The sequence below is a fragment of the Thunnus albacares genome, chromosome 11, assembly GCF_914725855.1.
Source record: "Thunnus albacares chromosome 11, fThuAlb1.1, whole genome shotgun sequence".
Lineage (NCBI taxonomy): Eukaryota > Metazoa > Chordata > Actinopteri > Scombriformes > Scombridae > Thunnus > Thunnus albacares.
In genome coordinates, this window is record NC_058116.1 from 8,616,577 (window position 1) to 8,640,534 (window position 23,958).

The 23,958-nt window shown below is 39.5% G+C and overlaps 1 protein-coding gene across 1 annotated transcript in view; it reads left to right on the forward strand.

The window, feature by feature from the left end:
- mao (monoamine oxidase) overlaps positions 1-16,870 on the forward strand; it is a 36,723-nt gene extending 19,853 nt beyond the window's left edge. Inside the window, exons 4-15 of the mRNA XM_044366620.1 lie at positions 6,680-6,784; positions 6,865-6,956; positions 7,624-7,765; positions 9,079-9,228; positions 9,527-9,686; positions 9,789-9,885; positions 10,227-10,280; positions 10,377-10,434; positions 10,546-10,643; positions 11,050-11,161; positions 12,689-12,751; positions 12,844-16,870. Coding sequence (XP_044222555.1) covers positions 6,680-6,784; positions 6,865-6,956; positions 7,624-7,765; positions 9,079-9,228; positions 9,527-9,686; positions 9,789-9,885; positions 10,227-10,280; positions 10,377-10,434; positions 10,546-10,643; positions 11,050-11,161; positions 12,689-12,751; positions 12,844-12,999 — 1,287 coding nt within the window. The 3' untranslated portion in view covers positions 13,000-16,870. The remainder of the gene's footprint in view (positions 1-6,679; positions 6,785-6,864; positions 6,957-7,623; positions 7,766-9,078; positions 9,229-9,526; positions 9,687-9,788; positions 9,886-10,226; positions 10,281-10,376; positions 10,435-10,545; positions 10,644-11,049; positions 11,162-12,688; positions 12,752-12,843) is intronic.
- The last annotated feature ends 7,088 nt before the right edge of the window (positions 16,871-23,958 follow it).

The following is a 23,958-nucleotide window of genomic DNA, read 5'->3' on the forward strand; positions in this document are numbered from 1 at the left end:
AACCAGCAATGAGTTGATCCTACATACAAGTGTTGCCTATTCAAAACACATTAATGAGCTGGACCGTTAGGTGACATGTTCCTTAATAACAATGAACATGGACACTGTAGTTTATTTAGCATCAGTTCCGCATAGAACTGCATACTCCTGTTTGAGTAACATTTGTTTCCAGATGTTTTAGGATATTTCTTAGCCTATGTATATGTGACCCCTTTTTAAATATTTTATGTCTTTGGAGGGAATAAATGGGCTTGAAGCTCAGTGCCACAAACAGGATGGTGAAGTAAGAAAGTATTGAGAGATGGTCAGTTTTGATCCTTATATAGAATTTGTTGATACTAAGAAAAATATCAAATAAAGTCAGTTTTATCAGCTGCATTGCCTTTGTTTTTAATTTAATGCCATCCCAAAATGACAAATGAAATATATAATGATAATGTGTGTTACAGGACAAGATAAAAAACAGCATTAGAGACATGAAGATGGTAGTGCAGAGGGACAGATAATGGAGAACATGGCAAGGCTGTACCTCACCTTTCAACCATACCATTCAAGCCTGTGTCAGCATGTCATTGAATGCCCTTTGACCCTTACCTCTACAGGGATCATTCAAACAAAATATATACAATAAAGCTTACAGTGTGACCCTCCAGATACAAAATCAGAAATCAAAGTAGTTTAAGCAAACCAATATTTTAAAGGGGGCTACAGCAAAATATGATGACACCATACAATCTGTAACATGACTTCAACAGTCATTTTTGTGCCTTTTTCCTTTGTCATGTTGGTCATTTGCATGATTGCGACCCATTTGGGGTCGACTCTTTTAGTTCAGTAAAGTTTTGAGATCTTTAGCGATCTTCAGCGTGCAGATACTCTCCATTTTCTCTTTCATTAAATCTTCTATCCTGCACCGGACCTGAATTTAAGACAAGATGAGAAGTGTTATTAACAGTATCACCTTTAATTAAAACCTTTGACTCTTGCATCTGTTCCACAAGGTTTTGTTTTGGTTTTTTGCCGACTATTAGCAACACATAACAAACTATTATCAATACTTCACTGCATGGAATTTCGAATGCGTATATTGCTGTTGTGAGTATCACTACACTGTGTTTTGATTGTAAGTAGCTTTGGATTAGCCAAGAAGCTATTCAGACAAATAAGCTCTTAACAGTCACAGCTTGTTAAAGTTTCCTGATCACAGCACAGGTTTGAAATTAACAACAGAGGAACGCAATTGCATTCATCTAACTTTTTATGACAGTGCTTACATTACTTCACATGATAGTAACTTGAGTAAAAGCAAACCAGCATGTGTGCCAAGATGTTGTGTAATTAGGGCTAGCTTTCAAGCAAGCCGCGTAGCTAATCAGCTTTTCTATGGAAGATTGTAATCCAAAAGGCCAGTGCTGGTTTCCCTTATCAGCAAACTACTGCCTAACAGGCAGCTGCAGCTCTCAGCACTGGATTTATTAATGAGGTATCACTATCAGAGATGGGGAAACAGACTTTTTATTAAATACTGTCTCTGGTTATCTGAGATTGAGAAAGAGCGTGAGATTGTCCCATTGCTCCTCCAGCAGCGTGGACGTTGTGCATATCATATCTGCACGTTTACAGCACCATGAAAGTAATGGCTGATGATTGTGCAAGCACAACTACCACAACTATGGTAGTTTTCAACATGTACAATTAATTAATTTTCCCTGATAAGGAAAGATGCTTGTAGTGGTGTTGTGAAATGAAGTTCCTTATCTTTTGTCATATTGCCTGCTTAGGTGCACCTAAGGTCACACTTTCTGTAGTTACTTTTGGGTGGTATTTTAAAAAGTAAAGAAACAAAGCTCAGCTTTTCATATCCAATCAGAACGATAAACATGTTCAGTGTTTCCCCTATAATAGTACAGGCCAACGAGAACCCCCACCAGGCCAAAAAATATTTTTTTAAATCTCAAAAATACCGCCTAATATCCATTCATTCGCAAATCAATAGCGTTTGGGAGCCGCTGAGCAGCGCTGTCTCGAAACGTAAGTTAATGTCTGTGCCGTTGCCTGGGAAACTGCAGGTAGCGTAACTCCTTTTAAGGAATAGGGCAGAGTGTAAGGAGTGGTTAGGTGAGAGAGCGAGCCTCAAAGGTGACGGTGACTGTGAGCAGAGCAGAGGAAAGGTTAGCAGTAATTTGTCAGTCTGATGGTAAATGTACAGTACAGACTACAGTGTGTCAGTTAATAAATGCTGCAGCTTGTCAAGACCATAAAGAGTCACGTCTCTTGTTTCCCCAACTGCTGGAAAAGTGAAGGGGTTAGCTCCAAAGTTAGCAACAATGGGTTAGCCTAACCTGAAGACGCTAAACAGTGACATAGAAAACAGAGAAATGTGTAGCTGCCTGCTGATTTTTTTGACCACTTGGGGAAAATACAACAAGCTGTGAACACATACATACACAAACGATTTATTATCACCTTATTAAATTGATGATGATTGTTAGCAAATAGCTGCCTATTTACACATGATTTACAACACTACCAACTCTTGAGGAAAACACCTGGTTCATTTGCTGCTAAACACCCCCCTTTGTTCACCAGCTAGTCACTAACTTTGTCTGTCTGTAGTTTGCTGCTGGGCAGGTCATGTAGGTTGATGTGAAAGTGAAACTGAACCAAAACAGTGAAGTTGTGGGCCGTTAAACCAAAACAATGAGCTGAAAGTTGCAGAATTGCAGTATTGATGAGAGAAGCTTTTAAGGTTGCTCATATAAATATAATAAGGCAGTAAAAGTAGAAAATATAGACAATAGGTTTAATAGTTTTTACAGCTCAAATAAGAGCTTATGATTTGAGTGAGTATATAAAGTAAGGATACGAGTATTAATCCACTTCAGCTTGTTTCACTCTGCAGCACAGTGACCTGTGTCTTCATGTACTGAAGGCTGAGTCGCTGCTCACTGATGTGGAAACAGATGCTGCCTTGCATCCTCTTCTCTCCCTATCCCCCTCCCCTCCTCTGCACTGCTCCTTCTGTATTCACTTCACCAGCGTCACCATGGCGACAGACCTGTTGTTCCACGGCAACGGACTGTTCTGAGCATGGCAGCGGTTACTGTACGTTGTGAGACACTTCATTGTCTCTCTGTCCGTTTCCATCTATGAGCTGAGTTTTGTGTTACAGTGCAGCAGATATCAGACAATAAGACATAAAGGAAAGTGACTCTGCTCTGCCAAGACAGTTTAACAGATATGAGTTGTTGTTTAGAGATGATACTGATCCAAATGTTTTTATGATCACTGAATGAACTAAGCATAGAATAGTGATGTAAGAAAATACTTTATGGGAGTCAATGTCCACTGACATATATTAGAATAATCAATAGTAAAACTTCTCATCCCTCTAACACACATTTTATCTCACAAGAGTATCTCAGGTTATGATAGAGCACCTTTTTTATTGTTATATTGTTAACATGTTGGGTTATATGATGCTTCCCTGTCTAACCTATCAGCACTACTCTGATTAACATATCAAAGTTGGCTGCTGAACTACTTTTAGACTTCTCAAACAAATAAAAGCAGTATAGTGATGACAGCAAATCTCTGTATCATGTTATTTTAATCTAATCTAATAAAAGTGACCGCGTAAGGTGGTTGACTTGGTCCATTTGGATTTTGTCATTTTTTTGATGTGTAATATCAAGTTCAGCAAGATGTTAAATTATTGGAAACTGGTTTTTGCATTTTAACCTCTAAAATGCTTTATTTTCCACTTAAAAATCTCCTTTTCCTTTCATTTCCACTTGGGTAAAACTTTATTAAAGTCCCACACGGTATGACAGAATCACATTTATGTCCTATATCTTTTAGGTCTAACATTTAAATGAAACTAAACACAACTAAACAACTGCTTGCACCACGTGAAATATTCAAACAATTATAAAAAAAACGTCAGGGAATGTTCCAGTTGTTTTGACATATTTGGTTTCTTTTTAAATGCTATAATTTAAAATAAAGCTGTGTGTGTGTTTGTATAGATGGACTCACAGTTTAATCTGGCAAAGTTTAATATATTGACCAGCTTAACAAGCAAAAAAGTGGTGCAAGTGAGACTGAGTAGCTCACGTGAAAAAGCCATCGCCAGCCGGCATGTTATAATTAAATATAATGTTATAATAATAATGGCTATGACTTGAATCTGAGGTAGGAAAGTTTCTCATTCCACAGTTCAGAATCATATCATCAGTAATTTAGCTTGTAGTGAAATAAGTGCAAATGTCGCAGTAACATTAAACCTTCACCTCACCCTAATCTTTACAGACAGTAACATTTCTATTTAAACTTTCTTAGCAATGTGCATTTTGAGAAACTTAACCAGCTGCCTTTAGAGTGATGTGGTCATATAGTTATGCCTGAAAACACATACAAACACATATTTTTCACGCACACAGATAAACCAAAGGGAATTAAAACACTTATTCAACTGATAAACTTACAAACTACAACTTTCACTGCTCTATCTTCTCCATCTTTTGTTCTCTCTGCTACAGCCACTCAATTGATACATGAGGGGAAAAATGGTGAAGGTCACATGATCTAAATCTGCTATTACTTGCATAGTCTCTTGAACAAGTGGCAAGGGAAAAAAGGAAACTATTCAGTATTGAAACCAGGATTTTATACACAAGTTAGCATGTTTGTAAGGCCAGATGACATTTGGGGAAACTCTAAGTGAGCAAATGCAAAAGTTTTATATGCAGCAGTTTTGTGTCTCCAATAAAATGACAGCAAATTACATGACAAGCCAAAATGAAATACTGTATATAATAAGAGGCAACTATTGGCTCAAAAACTGGTGCAACCTGAGCAAATACAACTTTATGAGAGTGAGCCCAGACAGCCTGTACTGCAGACTGTAGAATAATGATCCTCCAAACAGTAGCATCTCTATATGTAGCCAATCTTCGTTGCTTTCAGGGGAAGTTGATGTTTGACAGAGTTTGAAACAAATTTACTTGTCAAGCTAAATGTCAATAACGTTACACCAGAGAGATTATGCACAGTAACATCAACACACATGGGAATAGACAGATATTATTCCCTCACACAGCTAAGAGGTGATTGCCAGTAAGCAACAAAGTTATTTGTTGGAAAAGCCAAACACTCGTGTGACATGAGCTTAATGTATAATCTTGATGTCATTTTCAGAGAATTGACTTAAGCAACCTTGATCCCTCTGGGACCCTTCGTCCGCTTTCTCTACGTATGTGTAACTCAGTTGTGTGGTTGAGAAATTGAGCAATAGTACAGGATTCAAACAATACATGGATTTTGCACGCTCTTATCACACATGATGACCATGAATCTTTTAATCTGTTGTAAAGTATTGCATAACTGGAAATATACCAAGCTGTTGCACTACTTTTTATACAACTATTGATTACTGTTCAGTCATTGTGACTAAGCGTTTTAGAGGACAACTAGAGGTTGACTGATTTTTTAATTTACAAAGTATTCACTGGTTTTGAATATTGCTGCAACAGAAAAACAGTTTGCTTATATATTTTGTCCCCAGCAGAGTGGGAGCAGCAGCTCTAAAGACACAGTTCAAAAACAGTTCACTAAACACTCAAAAGTGTTTCAGAGTTCAGAACAGTCTGAACATCATGGGGTGGGGGGTTCGAATAAGGGGGAGGGTTATGAAATTAATTTTCCTTTTTTAAATCCTAGATTCATATTTTATCTAATTCCTCCCATGTGAGATTTATTGTATTTTAAAAAAAAGAAATTAAATAGTTAAGCTACGCCAAAAACATGGATCATGGTGCACTATGACCACAACACTCCTGTCTCTGTAGCAGAGATTCTCCCCAACAGAATCAGATTGTGGGACCAATGTGTCAGGTGTGAGAAACAGAATTTGCTGAGGTTAGTAATGTGTGTTTGGATATTTAACGGTGCACTCTCTGGCACAGCAATCACATCTGGCGACACACATGCGACTCAGACATATTGTAACTGGTTTGATTAAGATGGACAGTCAGACATCTGATCTCAAACATATCCGGTCATAATATGACTTTTGATGTGATTCATATTCATTTGTATTATTCGGAACTTGTGGCGCAGTGTGGCCAAAATCAGCAGCCACAGAGCTGCTGCCTGTGGTCCTTTCATTTGGTGGCTGTAAAACATGTTAATTGAGCAGTTATTAAAAAAAAAAAAAAATCATACTGTGTTGTATTATAGATATACTACTTTGACATATTTGGGGTAGTGTATTGCATTTGTGTTCTAAATCAAGGCAAAAGTCACACAAAAACATTAATAATGCTGGAGAAAGTCTTGCTTTTTATTGAATTAAATATAACATTCAGGAACTCTGGGATACATCGCAGACGTGAGAAAAAGAAAAACATTTGACCAATTAAAATGTCACATGTGTTTCATACTTTACCAACTGTTTGTAATCAGGGAGGATCTTTTTTTTTAGTTACATCTGCCAAGAGCTAATTAAAGGCCTCAACAGGAGTTAGTGCTTTATATTCATGTGAGAAGGCAAACTTGTAAGTCATTTAAACAAGGCCATGTGTACACTGCAATTATGTAGTCAGCTAATGATCATGAGAAGGATTTTTCAATGATGATGATGATAATAATAATGATGATGATGTTGTGTGTCCAATAGGGAAAGTCTTACCCGTTCAAAGGCTCCTTCCCCCCCATGTGGAACCCCATCGTCTTGTTGGACTTCAACAACCTCTGGAGGACAATGGACGAGATGGGCAAGGAGGTAAAGCAAGACCATTGTTGTCTCTGTTCACACACACACTGAAAGTGAGTTTCCTGCTTATTCCTCCTTCTGTACTTCAGATCCCCAGAGAGGCTCCCTGGAGAGCTCCCCATGCTGAGGAGTGGGACAAGATGACCATGCAACAGCTCTTTGAGAAGATCTGCTGGACCAGGTAGCACATAGCAAGAGACAGTTCCCTTTTATTTATGTCCATCTGAACCAGAGTGAGACCAACTGTGCATGTTCTTCTTCTATATCTCTAAATTTTGCCCAATTATTTGATGTATGCAGTCAGTTGCAGCTCTAACATGGAAATATATCGTCTTCAATACTGAAAGTTTAATACTTTGTGCTTGTATTGGACCAAATAAAGAAAAAAGATACATACAAAATCAAATATACATACAAAGTCTTAATTATTACAGTACTGTTTGCATGATTACTGTTTCAGCCTCTATGATCATATCAGGAAGTGGATCATACATCTTAATTAATCCACTTTCTTTAAAAATAGTCAACTTCAATAAATGAATAAATCATAATTTCTTATTTAGTTAGACCAGCCATCCATCTTGTGAGACATCCAGTAATTGAGTGTAAATTATACTAATATTACGTTTACCTACAAATGCACACAAACATGAAATTCCTGAATTATCCCTTTAACACAGAGCACCATCATTGTCAATGAAGAGTTGCTCCAAACTGGCTGAATGAATAAAAGCTTATAAGTCAAATACTTGTGTAGGATCTCATAAATATATTTACACTCATAGATGTTTTCTGTTTTTAAATATTGAGTTGTAACTGTTCCCTCAATCCTTCTATCTGTCTCCAAGTACTGTCCGCCGCTTTGCCACACTGTTTGTCAACGTGAACGTGACCTCTGAACCCCATGAGGTGTCGGCTCTCTGGTTCCTCTGGTATGTTAAACAGTGCGGGGGAACCATGAGGATCTTCTCCACCACTAACGGAGGACAGGTAGGTCTTCACAACTGTGTGCATGTCAGCTTTCTTCTCTGTTCATCTGGCCATTTAGAGAGGCTAAGTCTAGTCTGGTTCTGGTTGTCTGTACTGGAGATTAATGGGAGGTATAGCTTTTTAAAAAACTAAATAACAAATAAATCATTCTTATCTTCATCTTATCTTAATCAATAATCACTGAGCTTGGTACCCCAGTATCACGTTTAAGCTTTCCAGAAAATCTCAGCAAAAAGCTCACCGAGGGACAGAGGCCAGTGCACAAGTGGTCAGCCAAGAATTTGTGTGGGACTTGAGCTCACTGTAACCCACAGAGATGCATTCAGTCATGCAAAACAAGAGGTTGAGCATCAGTGAGAGATCCCACAGCCTCTTAAAGGAGCCCTAATACGTTTACCTTCATTTCCCACAGATCTTCCCAGCATAATTACTTGCCTGACAAAAGCTGTTTTCTTGCAGGGAGCACATTCTGCTAACGTACTTTCTAAAGCTGAGTGGCCCTGTTGCCATAGCCACCAAGAAATGGGACTTGTGTTTAGGTAAACACATGATTCTGTGGCCAGCTCTGTTGTCATTTCCCCTTTGCCAGACCTCCCCATTTCAAATAAGCACATTTGTTCATTGGTAAATGCATGGGTAATGCACATGCAGCCATGTTTAGTGTTCTCCAATTTCAGTGCAACTTTCCACTGAATCTGAAAAAATAAAGTCGTCTTTAATCAAAAGAGACAAACGCAGGTTCACCTTGTTTCACTGCCAGTACCAATTTTGGTTTAGCCCATAATTTCCAGAGACTGGCAGGCAAATACATTCAAATGCCACAGTGGAATGCACACAATGTGTTTCTGATCAGGGAGAACAGACAGGAGTTGACACTAACCATATGGAAAAGGTCACTGTCTATTTAATTTTCTGTATCAGAGCTTTGGGAGCACATAATCTCTCTCCACCCCCACAGTCCTCTCCATCCAGCAGTTGCTGGCCTGAGCTTTGCAAGCACATTTTCCCTCAAGGTTCAAGATGTAGAAATCGTAGTGAAGGAAAGAGGGGGGATTGGGGATAACAGGTATGTAACACCAGGATAAATGAACAGATTTTGTCAGCTTGCTCCTAAATCTAGGTTTTATTATCCTGGCAGAGTCTTACTCTAAGAACAATCAGATTTATCCAGCATAAATCACAGCTGCCTTACAAGTAGAGCATATAAAATCTAGACTAGACCCCTCCAGTCCTGCTGCTGCGTTGGCACTCTATGGTTCAGCCAAAGCTCACATTGGATTTGCGACCCCTGCTCTCTCCATCCACCTCTGCAGGAGAGGAAGTTCGTAGGTGGCTCCAGTCAGATCAGTGAGTGCATGGCCAAAGAGCTGGGCGACCGCGTGAAACTGCAGTCCCCAGTCTACAGGATCGACCAGAGCGGAGACATGGTGGAGGTGGAGACGGTGGACAAACAGATCTATATGGTAAACACGTCAAAGCCATATTAGGAGTCTTACTACAGCCACATGCATGTTATTGGTATGTTGTATTAATAGTAAAAATAAAGCATTATCTTTACACTGCATAATGTGACATAATGCAATCTGGATACAGTAAGACGTGGTTGTAGATGACAAGAAATACTGTAGATGTTGAAGAATATATTTCAGCACAGAAGCTGGTAATATTGTTCTATGCTGCCATCTACTGGTTGCTTTTCAGCCATGTGATCCTGCTCACACTGTCCTCTGTCTCTCACTGCTGTGTGTGTCTTTGTTTTAGGCCAAGTACGTGATCGTGGCCACCCCTCCTAGCCTGAATCTGAAGATGCACTTTAACCCTGAGCTGCCCCCGCTGAGGAACCAGCTGATCAACCGCGTCCCCATGGGCTCTGTCATCAAGTGCATGGTCTACTACAAAGAGAACTTCTGGAGGAAAAAGGGTATGCAGGAAGTAGAAAGAGAGAGAGAAAGGGACTGCTCTTTTATAAGATTTTTTTAATTGCTTCTTTTTGTTGTTGCTTGTTGTGTGTGTGTGTCTCCAGGTTACTGTGGCAGCATGGTGATCGAGGAGGAAGGGGCTCCCATTGGTCTGACGCTGGATGACACAAAGCCTGATGGGACTGTACCTGCCATTATGGGGTGAATACTGAGCTGCAGCCAGTTCTCTGAAAATTACAAAGATAATACCATATCATACTGTGTATAATTTAGATAAAATACACTACGTGGCCAAATGTATATGGACACCCAAACATTACACCCAAATGCTGCTATAACAGCCCCAGGCAAACATGCACACTCTTACAAATATTATATTATATATTATATTACAAATATAAGAATAAAATGTCACATTTTCTAAACTTTAATCTGAAACTGGAAATAACAGTAATAACAATAATTTTATTTCAACTGTGTTACATTCTGAGGGGGCTGCAGCCTTTAATATTTCTCTTATCACTTTCACTTCTTTCCTCCAGATTCATCCTCTCCCGCAAATGCAGAAAGCTATCAGAGCTGACCAAAGAAGAGAGGTAGATGCACAGTACAGACAATAGATTGATACACTCTCTCTCACCAGCTGCAACATACAGTCGATTTAATCCAAACGGTTGTCCCACTGTGTTTAGGTTGAGGAAGATCTGTGAGGTCTACTCCAGAGTGCTGGGCTCAGATGAGGCTCTGCATGTGAGTATGGGTACAATAGACAGTATTACAAACATTTGTCACACAGCTACTGCTGCTGTAATTGCATTCCTTGCTAACTGAAACATTTATTTGTTCGCTTGTCTCTGCCAGCCGGTGCACTATGAGGAGAAGAACTGGTGTGAAGAGCAGTACTCTGGGGGCTGCTACACAGCATATTTCCCCCCAGGAATCCTTACCCAGTATGGCAAGTAAGTCATACACACATACTGTAAATACACACACAATCCTGATCATGTTCAGTGGCCAGTCATATATATAAATTCAAGAATTACAAAAAAATATCACCAACAACAGCAGCAGTTTAGATAATTAGATAATACAATTTATAGCAGAAATTCACTTATGGTTTGTAGCTTTTATAGTTTCAGCTGATCATCATAACAGTTGTTCAGGTTGGAGAAACTGCTCTGTAAATTAAAGATTCATTTACACAGAACAGTATAATGCAGTAATAAAATGCTGATTCTTAGTGGCTGTTTTCATGCAGTAGCTGTGGTTAAACAGGGGTAAACATCTATAATACTAGAGACTGACTGACTGGTTATTTTTATGTTAAAACCCGCTAACTTCTCATGCCTCCTCTCTTCTCTCCAGGGTGCTGAGGGAGCCAGTAGGCAAGTTGTACTTTGCGGGCACAGAGACGGCCACAGAATGGAGTGGCTACATGGAAGGAGCGGTGCAGGCTGGAGAGAGGGCGGCCAGAGAGGTCAGAGCACAGACAACCTCAACACACTGCTCTTTCAGACACCAGAGGATCCACTGATACTTTGAATAAAAAAGAGTCGAGTTACTCCAAAAAAAGAACAGAGGCATATCTGCTGGTTCAAGCTTTACTTTAAAATTAACATTAGGAACAGGTAATGGTATTTTATTAGCTGGTATCAATTAAGCTTGTGACATCACCAGCCTAACTGATGTATCTGAGCAATCAGCTGGCACACCTGCTTTTACCTGCTTTAAAGATGGAGGCTTTAAAGTAAAACTGGAAGCTTGAAACTGAAAATATGCCTCTGCCCTTTCTGGTTTTTTCAATAAATATAAAATATGTTATATTATATGTTAATATATTAGTATTATATATTATATGAGCATCACGGTAAGGCAGGTACGAACGTTGTTTTATAGTCACATGTTCCACATTCGTCAAATCATTCATTCCAACATCCTACTGTTTCTTATTCGTGTAGGCAGACCATATGATGTTACCATATAACGACTTTTAAAAGTAACTTACTTAAAATTAACCTACTGAGAAAAGTAACTCATCAGAGTACTTTTGCGTTACCAAAAATGAAAACCCCTCTGCGATTCCTTGCATAATAATGCAACTGAGTTACACACACGCACTGGTGCATAAAGAGAAAAGAAACAGTGCAAATGTGTCGGGGATCTTCTTTGTGTGTGTTTTTTGTGACAACAAAAGAAACAGGGAAATAGGGTAAGCGTGTTGGGGATGGGTGGGCGGAGCTTCCCAGCATGCGCTGAGGCAATGTGTTTATGGGCATAAATCATCACAGATGTTACTTGGTACATGGTCATTAGTGTTACTGTTCTTCACATTGTTTCTAAAATGTTTCTAATAATATACAGTTTGCTGTTGTGAAAGACAGTATTTTGTATCATGAGTGAAGTTCTGTGTGGTTAGTACCTTCCCTCCAGTATGGTTGCAAAAGGTATTAATTTTTTTTCCCAACTGCGTTCTGTGAAGACCCGTCCTACTCTACCTCTGATTGACTCTGGCCCTGATATTCTTACCATAACCCTAACCATCTCACTCCTCATGCCTAAACCTGACCAACCCAACCAACAAAGGCAACGAATACTAGCCAATCAGAGGCAGAGTAGAGCAGTGTTGATGGTACGGCTGTCATGTCATGTGATCATCTCTCTGCTTGAGTTTTTGCCACAGCGCACCCCCAGCCTGCTACAATATTTTAACAGTATCAGATTGCTTATTTTAAAATGTAACTAAATAACTGATTACTTGCATTGTTATGTTACAGCAAAAAAGTAATCTGAGTACTCTAACACATTACCCCCAACACTGCTCCTTCCAGCCCCCTTCAGTATTAGCGTTTGGTGTTTGTGTTCATCAGTGTTGGGTTTGTGAGCTCACGACCAGTCTGCAGATCTGTCTTAGTGATCACACCTCCAAAGTGAAATCCTTTTGAAATAAAAGATTTAAATCTTGATGTGAGTGTCCTGACTGAACAAACAATGTGTTCTGTTGCAGATCATGTGTGCGATGGGTAAAATCCAACCAAATCAGATCTATCAGAAGGAGCCTGAGTCTCTGGTAAGGGAAATCTTTCTGAATATTTATGTACTTGAATGCAACACAAAAGTCAAATAAATGTAACTTCTCTCCCCTTTCTGTGCCTCTGACAGGAAGTCCCAGCACTCCCCTTTGTCACCAGCTTCTGGGAGAGAAATGTGCCTTCAGTGGGTGGTCTCCTGAAACTGATGGGAGTCTCCACCTTCCTGTGTGTTGCCACCGCAGCCGGCCTGGTGGCCTGCAAGAAGGGCCTCCTGCACCGGTGTTAAACTGCCCACACCGTCATATCTCTCCTCTGCGTCTTAAGTGGGCACATCTCAATAGACACTGTACTTGTGTACTTCTAGTGCACTACTTTATGGCCTAAACTACAAAGTAGTGAACTATATAGAGTATAGTATACTGTTTGAGACTCACCCTGCTGTAAGAAAGACTGTTTAGCTCAAACTAAACACTAATGCACCATCACCCAGTGCACTGCTCGTGAAAGAGAGAGAGAAATAAATGCAGTAATGGCCTAATTAGAAGTTGAGAGAGGTTGGTTTGATAGGAATGAAGAAGACCTAACTACAGTTTAAATACTGAAGTTTTAACAGATTAAGTTTCAGATTGTAAAAATTAAAGAAAAAGATTAGAATCAATTCTTAAAAGGATATATATATATATATATATATCAACATTATATACTGTATATGACCATTAACATTCCATTCATTGCCAATGAAATTCACAACTTTGATTACATGAGTTTCTTAACCCTCCTGTTGTATTCGTTTCATGTTAATTAATTCTGTGTTCCCGGTCCAAAATGACCGCCCCTTTATAGCTGATTATAAATCTATAATCCATTAGATCTTTTTATTAACTGAAGGTTTTTTTTGAACATTACAAGTTTTGAACTTCTATTTGCTATTTAAAGGCCTTATTGACCTGAGCTCATACAACTTGCTTTTTAGTAAAAAAAAAAAAAAAGCATGTATGGATTATTTTGACTTGGAAGCCAAGAAGGGGAGTGTGTGTGTGTGTGTGTGTGTGTGTGTGTGCTCAAACACGCATGCAGGTCTGTGAGCAGGTCCATCTGATGAATGGGCATTTGCCTGAACTCAGTTTTATACACCAGTTGTAGTCTCACCCATTCATTTCTAATGACAAGTCATTTTTGAGCGGGAACACCACTATATAAAAAAGTTAAATGAAACACCCAAAATTTAATGAAAATTATCAAACATTATTTTGTGTGTTTAGATGCCCTGTGTCATGACACCTTATGACAATCAGATTAAATTAATTACATTTTTCAGAGAGAAAACTTGTAAATCGGTCCAATTTGACCAGAACACAACAGGAGGGTTAAGTCATCATGCTTACTGTGTATGTATGAGCTTTGTTTGTATGTATGCGCACATACTTTGGTGAGCATGCATTTGTATGTGAGTGAGTGAGTGAGTGTGTGTGTATCCACTGTGTCTAATTACCTCTGCTGATTTTAGGTGCTGATTTATTCTGGGCAAGCAGCTGTAGCTGTTTGATGAGATCCAGTAATATCAGAAGAGAATAGTTGTGCCATTGCCCATTACAAAATTACAGAGGAGGATGAAGGGTAAGTCTGGTGATATCTCATATTTTCTTATTGTCAACAAATCCCATGAAAAGGCTAAAAGCAATGAACTGATCCCACAACAAGTGTTGCCTGTGTAACCAAAGCCTGAAATAACTTCATTTGTGCCATAGAGCTCCATTGTGTCACACATTGGTGAGCCACACTGGACGACATGTTCCCTCACTGTGATTAAAATGGGCACTGTAGTTATTCTAAGTCAATCCCACTAAGTGATACAAGAAAATATGTATTAATCTGCAATGTAAACACTCTTGTTTTAAGACAGACTTGAAGAATTGTGAACTTGTCCTTTAAAGCAAGGTGAAATTGGTTTTTGGAATCAGTGCTTATTCGCCCCCAGCAGCCGATCCAACTGTACAGACATTAACTGTAACTAGCTAGCCAGCTAGCGAAGTACACACAAGTGTGTTTATACAACAGCCCAGACTCTTAGTGATCTCAGAACTCACCAGGAGATCCAGCTTTTTGTCTTTTCCAGGATTTTCTCATTTTCTTTCTTGTCTTGTTACATTAATGAAGTATATATTTGTGACCCATTTTTAAAGATCGTCATTAGGAGCAAACAGGGTAGGGAAGTTGGAAATTATTGACAAACACACTAATTCATCGTTAGTTTTCATGGGATTTGTTGACAATAAGAAAAAATCATATAAAGAATGAGAATGATATGGCCAGCCTTATCCTTTAAGTTAAAACCTGTATTTAGGGGTAATGTTGTGCTACTAAGCTGCTCTGTATGGTTGTCTTGGTAAATGTAATGAAAGCATTCGAATGTATTTTCTTCAGATGAGATAACACATAATATTTGTTGCTGTTTTATTATAATCAGAATTTTGACATCTATATTTTTTACTTTTTGTGATTCATGATTTAGATTAACACAAGGTTTAGTATTGTACTTAACCAAAAAAACATATATACAAACTTTTTTTTTTTTTTTTAAAGCCCAAAACTTGTCATCAACCACATTTGTAAACCTGTGTGAAGTGGAAAGATGTGACCAGCCTACAGTTCCTCTGTGAAGGCATCCAACAATCTATTGACTTACCAAGTAAAAGTTTTATTGCGTTATTTACTTAAAGAGAATCTAATGAGTTTCAATCACAGAAGATGTAGCTTATGTTTTAAATGAAATGTCTTATTGCTTTTTTAAATTGTTTTTCTTTGAGAAAAGAAAATTGCCTCTTTTTGAGATAAACTTTAAAAAACAGATGAATAAATGAAGGATTATACCCAGAAAGGCTCCTGACATTTGGAGAAACAAATTCATTCTTCACGTGAAAAAACACAGCTGACTACTTGCAGTAAATGTTAATTGTTGACCGTGTTGCAAGCACTTCTACACCAATCTATAATGGTTTGTACTTTGATGTTAGCAATCATTTGTCAGGGGAAAAGTCGTGTTTTTTGCAAAACAATTAAAATAGGATTTCGGGTGGATCTCTTCAGGTGGATGTGAAGAAAACCAATCAATACATGACTTTCTTCTGTTAGTGCATCTGTTTTTCGAGGGCACTGCACTGTGTGTGCGGCTCTGTGTGCCCTCTGCCAGTCATGCTGTTCCTGTCCCAAAGACGGGTGTGTGTTGTAAGTGTAGTATCTGTCGTGCCTTAATGGAAGTCGTAGTGTTTTTGTCATTTCTCTCAAGTGCCTGTGTGACTCTGACACTCTTTGCCCTTGCTCCCCTCCCCCTCCCCTCCCCTCCCGCCTGCACTGGAGGTGAGAGGTCAGATGGACCAAGTCGTTGGTTTAAGGCATCTTTAGTAACTATCAGTATACAGGGACCAGCTTAACAACACCTTGTCCCTCCTAATGTGTCCAAAACCTTTCATTTTTAAACTTTCCCTGTATTACCTGAGTTATGTCCTCACTGTAAACTCAGGTAAAGCCGGGTGTGTAAACACAGTGTCAGCTGTGAATAATAGAGCTCAGACTGTTGGGTTGATCAAACTACTTATCTCCAGTGAAGCCAAGTTTGTGTGTTTTGTATTGTGATTGCAGTGCTTCACTGTGTCTCCCATTGTGGCGGCCTCATGTACCCCCCTCTAGCTGCTTAACTTCACCCTCTCTCCACTGACCTTTGACCTTCCAAACCTCATCCCCAAGACCTACACGCTCATCCCAGCACATGCACTGGTTTTGCACTCTCCCCAAACATGGGGGGTTCTGTATTCAACAGAGAAGGATTGGACAATGGTGTCGCTCACATTTTAACCCGTTTCTAAAAGTGTGCATGTTTGCGGTTATCCGACTTCAGTAAACGAGAGAAGCACACTCTGTCCGTCCTTCCAAACTACAAGCACCAAACCATCAGCAGACATAATATATGGTTGTTCACTATCTGATCCTCACTGATTGTTTTCTGGAGACCTGAGACTGTTCCATCCCTCTTGTCCTTCTGTGCATATGAGCCTCCTTGACTATTCCTGTGACCCATTCTTTGATGTCTTTAATTCCTCAAACAAAGCTGGTGATATTTAAAAGAAAAAATGTGAAATAAATCTTTTACTCGTCTTAAACCGTTGTTGTGTATCATTTTGTATATTTCTGGGGTGGGGGCATAGCTACATATGTCCACTTAAAGGACTACAAGTCTACAGCCACACTATCATTGTAAAGTTCATTGTAAAGAAAACCAAACTGTTACATTTTGTTTTTGATTGAGCAGTTGTGTTGAAGTAAATGTAATAACTGGTCAGGTGTCAAAATAGACTCATATCAGCAGGGTTTATCATGTTAGCAGGAAAGTGTGAATGTGTGCAGCAGTGTAACATTGTTTATTTGTGAGAGTACATTGGAAGCAGAAAGGTCAACATGTTAAGTCAGTGAGCAAAGAAGTGAACAAGATCAAGTATGAACATGTCTACAGCCATGCTAGCTGCTCTGTGAGGCTGTACTAAGGCACCACAGTGCTTTCAGCCAAATGTTCATCAGTATCAGTATGTTTAGGTGTTGCGTTCACCATGTTAGCATGCTAACATTTGCTAATTCACATTAAACACAAGGTACAGTTGAAGATGATGGGAATGTCAGTTGTTTTGTGAGTATTTTGGTCATAAAACAAAGTATTGGACAATTTAAATTATTGACCTAGATTAAGTCAGAGGATACAGACATAAATGTCTAAATTTAATGGTGATCCATCCAAAAGCTGTCAAGATATTACTCAATATGACAAACGTGAACCTGCTAGTAGCACTTGAAGAAACGTCAAGGGATCCTTTCAAGGGATTCTGTGGCACTCCAGTAGTTGTTGAGATATTTCGGTCTGGACCATACCACCTTGCTGGCATGTCTATGCAGATTTATCGCAGTGCAGGGAACAAAAAGCAGCCAATAATAAAAAAAAAGCTTTTTCAAGACAGATGGGTGATTCCTATTAAATTCACATTTAGTGTAATTTTCAAAGCAAATGAGGCCCTTTGCACAGTGTGTGTGTGTGTGTGTGTGTGTGTGTGTGTGTGTGTGTGTGTGTGTGTGTGTGTGTGTGTGCATTAACCAAAAGCCATCAAGATATCTGGCAAAAAAAGCCCAAGGGAGGTTCAGATGAGGAGTGCTGCTGGCCACACAACAGCATGAGTAAGTCACACACACAGTCCATTTCTTTTGAGAAAAGACTAAAGCCAGACCAGCAGGAGGTCAAGAGAAAGAGCGTGCCACTTTGAAGCTTATCAATACCACTTCCACTTGTCGGAAATGCCAAACTCCAAATATGTAACATTTCCGATCTACTCAGATAGTCTCTCTGAGACAAAACACAATGCTTATCTATTTCAGACAAGTCTAGTCTTCTCTATGTGCGTGTGTGTGTGTGTGTGTGTGTGTGTGTGTGTGTGTGTGTGTGTGTGTGTGCATGTGGCTTCATGCCAGATGCCATCCTCTTTCATCTCTTCTGTATTTAATCTCCCCTTTGAGCTTGTCACCGCAGGGTCATTCACATAAATTCAAGTATTGTATCAATCAATATAAATTATGATTGGACGCCAACATCAGGATGTCAGTATTGAGATAATATGCTCATACTGTTTTTTTTTTGTGTGTGTGTGTGTGTGTGTGTGTGGCCAACAACAGTCAAACAATGAAATGTGGTCTGAGGTTTCTACTTGAAGTTATGAGCACGGCCACTGGAGGGCAGATGACTACCAGCAAATCAAACTCACTACATTTTTCTCTGCATATAACTAAATATAAATGTCAACCAGACACACGCTACTGTTGTTTTGTTGTTATAATTGCTGTTAGAATTGTTTATATTGGAGGGGCCTGTGAAGGTTTTGCTGTCACATTAATCCTGACCAGGGGTTAGTCATGTTGTCTCTGGGCTGATTTTGCTGGTTGACATATGGCACTTATGTTGCTCTCATCACTCCTGTCTGAGCTGTGATAGCCAGCGGCTTGTACAATCCCAGATTGACACACCAGGCTTAGTCACCGCAACCACTTTCTAATACCGCACTACAAGTCTCTGACAGCATATGCTTACCAGTCTGCATAAAGGTTGTGTAACTGCAGCACAAGAGCAGCTGCATGGGCAGTGGCCGCACGGCTGGTGCTGGGGTTGCTGTTTTTCTTCATTTTATAGAGGTGTCAATACATCTGCATGTAACTACATGAGAACAAGCACACACACACACACACACACACACACACACACACACACACACACATAGTCGTGTTTCCATCACTTCAGAGGACATTACATTGACTTACATTCATTTCCTGGAGACTTATCCTAATCTTAACCATGACCATCACATGCCTAACTCTAACCTTAACATAACCCTAAACTAACCTTAACTTTAAACTAGGCCTTCACTCTAAAATTAATGATTTACATTAAGGGGACTTGCTTTTTGTTCCCATAAGGGAGGAGAGTCCCCACAACATGATTCTGTAAACAGATTTATGTCCCCACAACATGAGGAATACCTGGACTACACACACACACACACACATACACACACACACAACCTTTAGACACACTGTCCTCTCTTTATTAGACTGCAGCCCTGCTCCTGGCCCCAGTGCAGCTTGCTGTGATATGAAATCTGACACTGTCAATTTGCTTCCCAATCCGTCAGACTGTGGATTGGATTCAGATGGCAGTGTTGTGGGGCCCGGGGACTCGGAGCTGTGGCCTAGGCAACCACTTACCACCATCCACCCACAATCATACCCCCACAAGTTCCCTCAACAGTGAAATCGTCTGCAATCTCCCGTTAAATGTGCCCATTGCCAGACTCAGTGGTAGAATATTTTCTCAGGTGTCAGGGGTGCTCAAAGTCTCTCCCCTGGTGCTGAGGTGAATTGCAGCAGTGAAATTCAACAAAAATAACAGTTTCAGATGGAAAGTGGTTTCTTTCTTTGATTCTGGCACTGCCATTATTTATGGTTAGGCATTCCGATTAGGCTACCTCTGTCATCTTTTGCCTTTAATATCTTTGTGTATTTTGAAGTGCAAACGGTTTACAAAATACTTAGAGTCTTTGCTTTGCTGTGTGCCCTTTGGCTAAAAATGTCAAGGCTTTAAGAATAAGTTAATTGCACAAAGTAGGGTGAGGGTTTAGGGTTTGCACATCAGAATACACTAAGATATTAAGGGAAAAAAAACTCCAGGGAGAATGTGTATTTTCTGAGCCTTTGGAGCAGTGGGCTTTTGTTTTCTGTATAACGGGCCATCAGACTAACAGACTTTCAGTCCAATGGGAAGTTTTTCAAACTATTTGGGTTTCAGAATAATGGGCCGTCAGACCAATGGCATGGCACCCTTCTAAATTAGATGGCCACACGCTGCAATCTACTAATGTTACAGCAGCAAAATCACAAGGTAATGTCACATTAACGTTACTCTCTTCATTGAAAATGAATGATTTCCACCAGATTGTTGTGTATGCAATTCAGTTAGTGTGATTTGAGCTTGATATAGTCAGACATAGTCAGTGCATCCAAGACTGATACATGGGCAGCTGGGCAGTCGATAGTCATAATCTTGTCATATAAAATCGATAAACAATCAGATATGTCTAAAATTAGTTCGCTATCTGTCATTGATGGATGGCCTAAAAAAAAAAATTGATATACGTTAACGTTACTGTAACCACAGAGAGAGAGAGAGGGTTGATAATTACAAGTTGATAATGAAATTAATAATATGAGTAATAAGAAGTAGTTTCATCTGCAATTCATGTAGGGCTATAAGACATTTTCTGACATCTGTGTAATATGCTTACCTCTTACATTGGAAGAATACCAGATGAACGAAAGCATCACAAATGAACCACAACCGCCTTCAATCTCACAGTTCATGGACACACATGTAGGGCAGTACAGTACATGAGTCATCCACAGCAGAAAGATATCACCGGTGTAATACCGTCCGACTTGGTTATTGATTGTAACTTGCCCCTGTGTATTGTGGAAAACAAGAGTTTTTGGCACTTTCTGACAGTAGTTGACAGTAACTACAGCCCAGTGTGTCACAGAAAATTGACATCCAAAACAGAGAACCTCGCTGCAGAGAGACATTCAAAATTGCAAACTCAGGTGAGCAACACAGATTATGTTCCAGTCACTGTGGACATTCGGTCTGACTGAAAGATGAAGGGGTTCCTTGGTGTCACTACATAGAGAAAGACGCAGAGAGGATACAGCTAAAGTCCAGTATCTTTGCCAACCGCTTCAAAGGCCCACACACAGCCGAAACAATCTGTGAGCAATTTGAGGCCATATGTGATGAGCACAACATTAATATAAATTTGACAATATTACAAGTGACAATGCCACCAACATGCAGAAAGCATTCATGGTCTGCTTCTCCATTGAACAAGAGGATGAAGTATATGATGAGGATCATCTGATGACCCAGAGTCTCTGGCATGACCTAACCCTGGAAGATCAGAAAACAGTGGATGCTCCTATGGCAAAAAAACAGCGCTTGCAGTGTTTTGTGCACATTCTCCAGCTGGTGGTGGGAGACTGAAAGAAACAAAAGTGACAATTCTTTTTCTTTCAAAGTTATCAAAACTCAGCTCACTGCTGCACACGAGCACAATGTTCAAAGATGTGTTTGATGCTGAATTTGGGGAACAAACAAGCATCCCTGCTGCTGTCAACAAATGACAGAACTCAACACTGAGGCAAGTGAAAGCAGTTCTCCAATGTGATCATCAGCTCTGTCATGTTCTAGTGAAGTCTGGGCACAAGGAGCTGTTGTTCACAGCACAGGAGAGGAATCTGTTGAAGAAGTTAGTGGACATCCTGAAGCTGTTTGGAGAAGCAACAGACTTGACACAGGGGGTAAAGATAGTCACAATCAGTGCTGCTGTTCCATCTGTCCTGTCCCTGAATCACTACCTTGAGAAGCGGAAGCCTCAAGTCCATTTCCTGAGCAGCCTGGTCAGAAGTCTCTAGGCATACCTGAACAAAATATTTCTTGGAATCTACATCAATATGAAAATGGCCAGGACACAAGATGGAATCACTGCCACCTTTTCAGATCCAGTCTTCCTCAAAGCAGATGCCATGGATCCAGTATTTTCTCTGATATGGATGGAGCACCATGTGCTGGTCAATTGTGAGGTCAAGGCAGAGGAGGCACAATGAGTGAAAGGTAAATATTATTGAGTTTAATGTAACTTCTTTTCTCATAATTTCTAATCTAATTGACTGAAACAATAATACTTTCAGTTTAACAAACTGCGTCACTAATACTAATGGTAATAAGGGTTCTTTTGCTTCTGCTATTTATTTTTTTTTACATGTTTTGCCAGAACTGATCCTGCAAGATGCTGCAGAGACTGAGCAACATGTGCCTCTTGTTAATGAGGAAGAGCAAGAGGACTTTGGACAAGGGGAAGGGCTGTTTGCCGCATACGGTAAGAGGCAGAAGAAGGATGTTGGGACCACTCCAGTACTACAGCTAAGTCACTACCTTGACGTATCCGAAGGACAGAATGCCCTCTTGTTCTGGGCAGTGAACATTCCTTCACTGTTCTGAGTGGCCATTAGGGTCTTGGCAGTGCCTGCCTCCAGTGCTCCGGTGGAGCGAGTTTTCAGCTATGGTGGCATCATACTGCGGCCCCATCGTGCACAAATGACCGACTGACTTCTGGCTAATTTGGTCTTTTGCAAATGCAATGCATCATAGGGCCCTGAGATAACGGAAAAAGCACAATCCTGTGGGTAAATGAAACTGTTTATGTATTTCTTATCTTTATGCAACTGCTTCGTTTCTCCCTCTCTCTCACACACACACACACACAGACACACACAGATTATTCCTCCATAAAGTAGGTGAGTAACTCTATCCTATGCATTGTTTTCTTTCACATTTATCTTTTAATTTCATTTAAACATAAAACTTAAACCATGCAACAACATATGATATCACTTTAAAGGAAGAATAGTCTTACAGAAAATGTCTTACAAGTCTGGGAGGAGAAAGTTATAGAAATTGTTCCAATATGAGATAGTTAAATACAACATGACAGGACAGAAACATACAAAACTCATTCTGTTGTGGTAATGGTTAATGGTGCTATATGCTATGAAAGTGCAATGTCAGCACTACTTTTTTATAATTAAGTTCAGTCACACTTTTTTAACAAATAAATACAAATTTTAAAAAGCATTCATTATTTGTGTAAATTAAATATAATATTATTATGTTGTTAAAATGGCATTACATTTGGTGAAGAGCACATTATGACTTGTTTAGGGCTTGAAACTCAAAGTTTAGGATTTGGGGCTTGATTTGGGACCAGTCAGTCTTGACTTGGGACTTGAGTGCAAAGACTTGAAATTTATTTGTGACTTGCAAAACAATAACTTGGTTCCACCCCTGATTTGTACTGTATGTTTTATTTAAATTTGCATCAAAGCTGCTGATAGATCATACACAAATGATCTCTACAACCTTACAACAATCAAACATGAGAACCACTTTTTAACCCGGACCCATTTCTCCTTAAAGGAAAATTATGGGGAATATAAAACAGACCAAATGGACCACAAGGAACACATTTCTGAACTTCAGTGTCAAAGATCTGTAATGTAACATATATGTCATAATGATATTTCCCTAATTTGTTTTATATCAATTTGTTCAAGAAATGTGGTCAGAACAGGTTAAATGTAATACAGGATATCTTATTAAAGCATCAGAATTGTTAAATGGGTTGAAACCTACCTGTAGTAACAAAAAACAAGCTTTTTAAGATTAGCTAGTTCTGTCACATTTGCTGACCAGGCAGACTGCCATTTTGGAAGTGATGTCATGGGTACACAGATTCACACATTGTCACATGACTGCACCAGGATGTTCAGTAGATGTCACTTAGGGACTTCATGAGTTAAAATCAAGGATAAAGTTGTATAAGGAATTTTCTAGAACATTGAAAGGGTTGGTGACACCTGTGTCACCATGGGTTCTTATGGGTTAATAAGACACTGTGAGGAACCGAGCCGGCAGGCATGAGGAGTCACAGATGGATTTTCAATAAAAACGTTTTATTTCAATGGTCAAAGTAAACTAAATGACAACAAAATGAACTACAAAATGTAAACGAGGATTACTGACATTTAAATTAGCTGCAGGTGTGGCCATCAA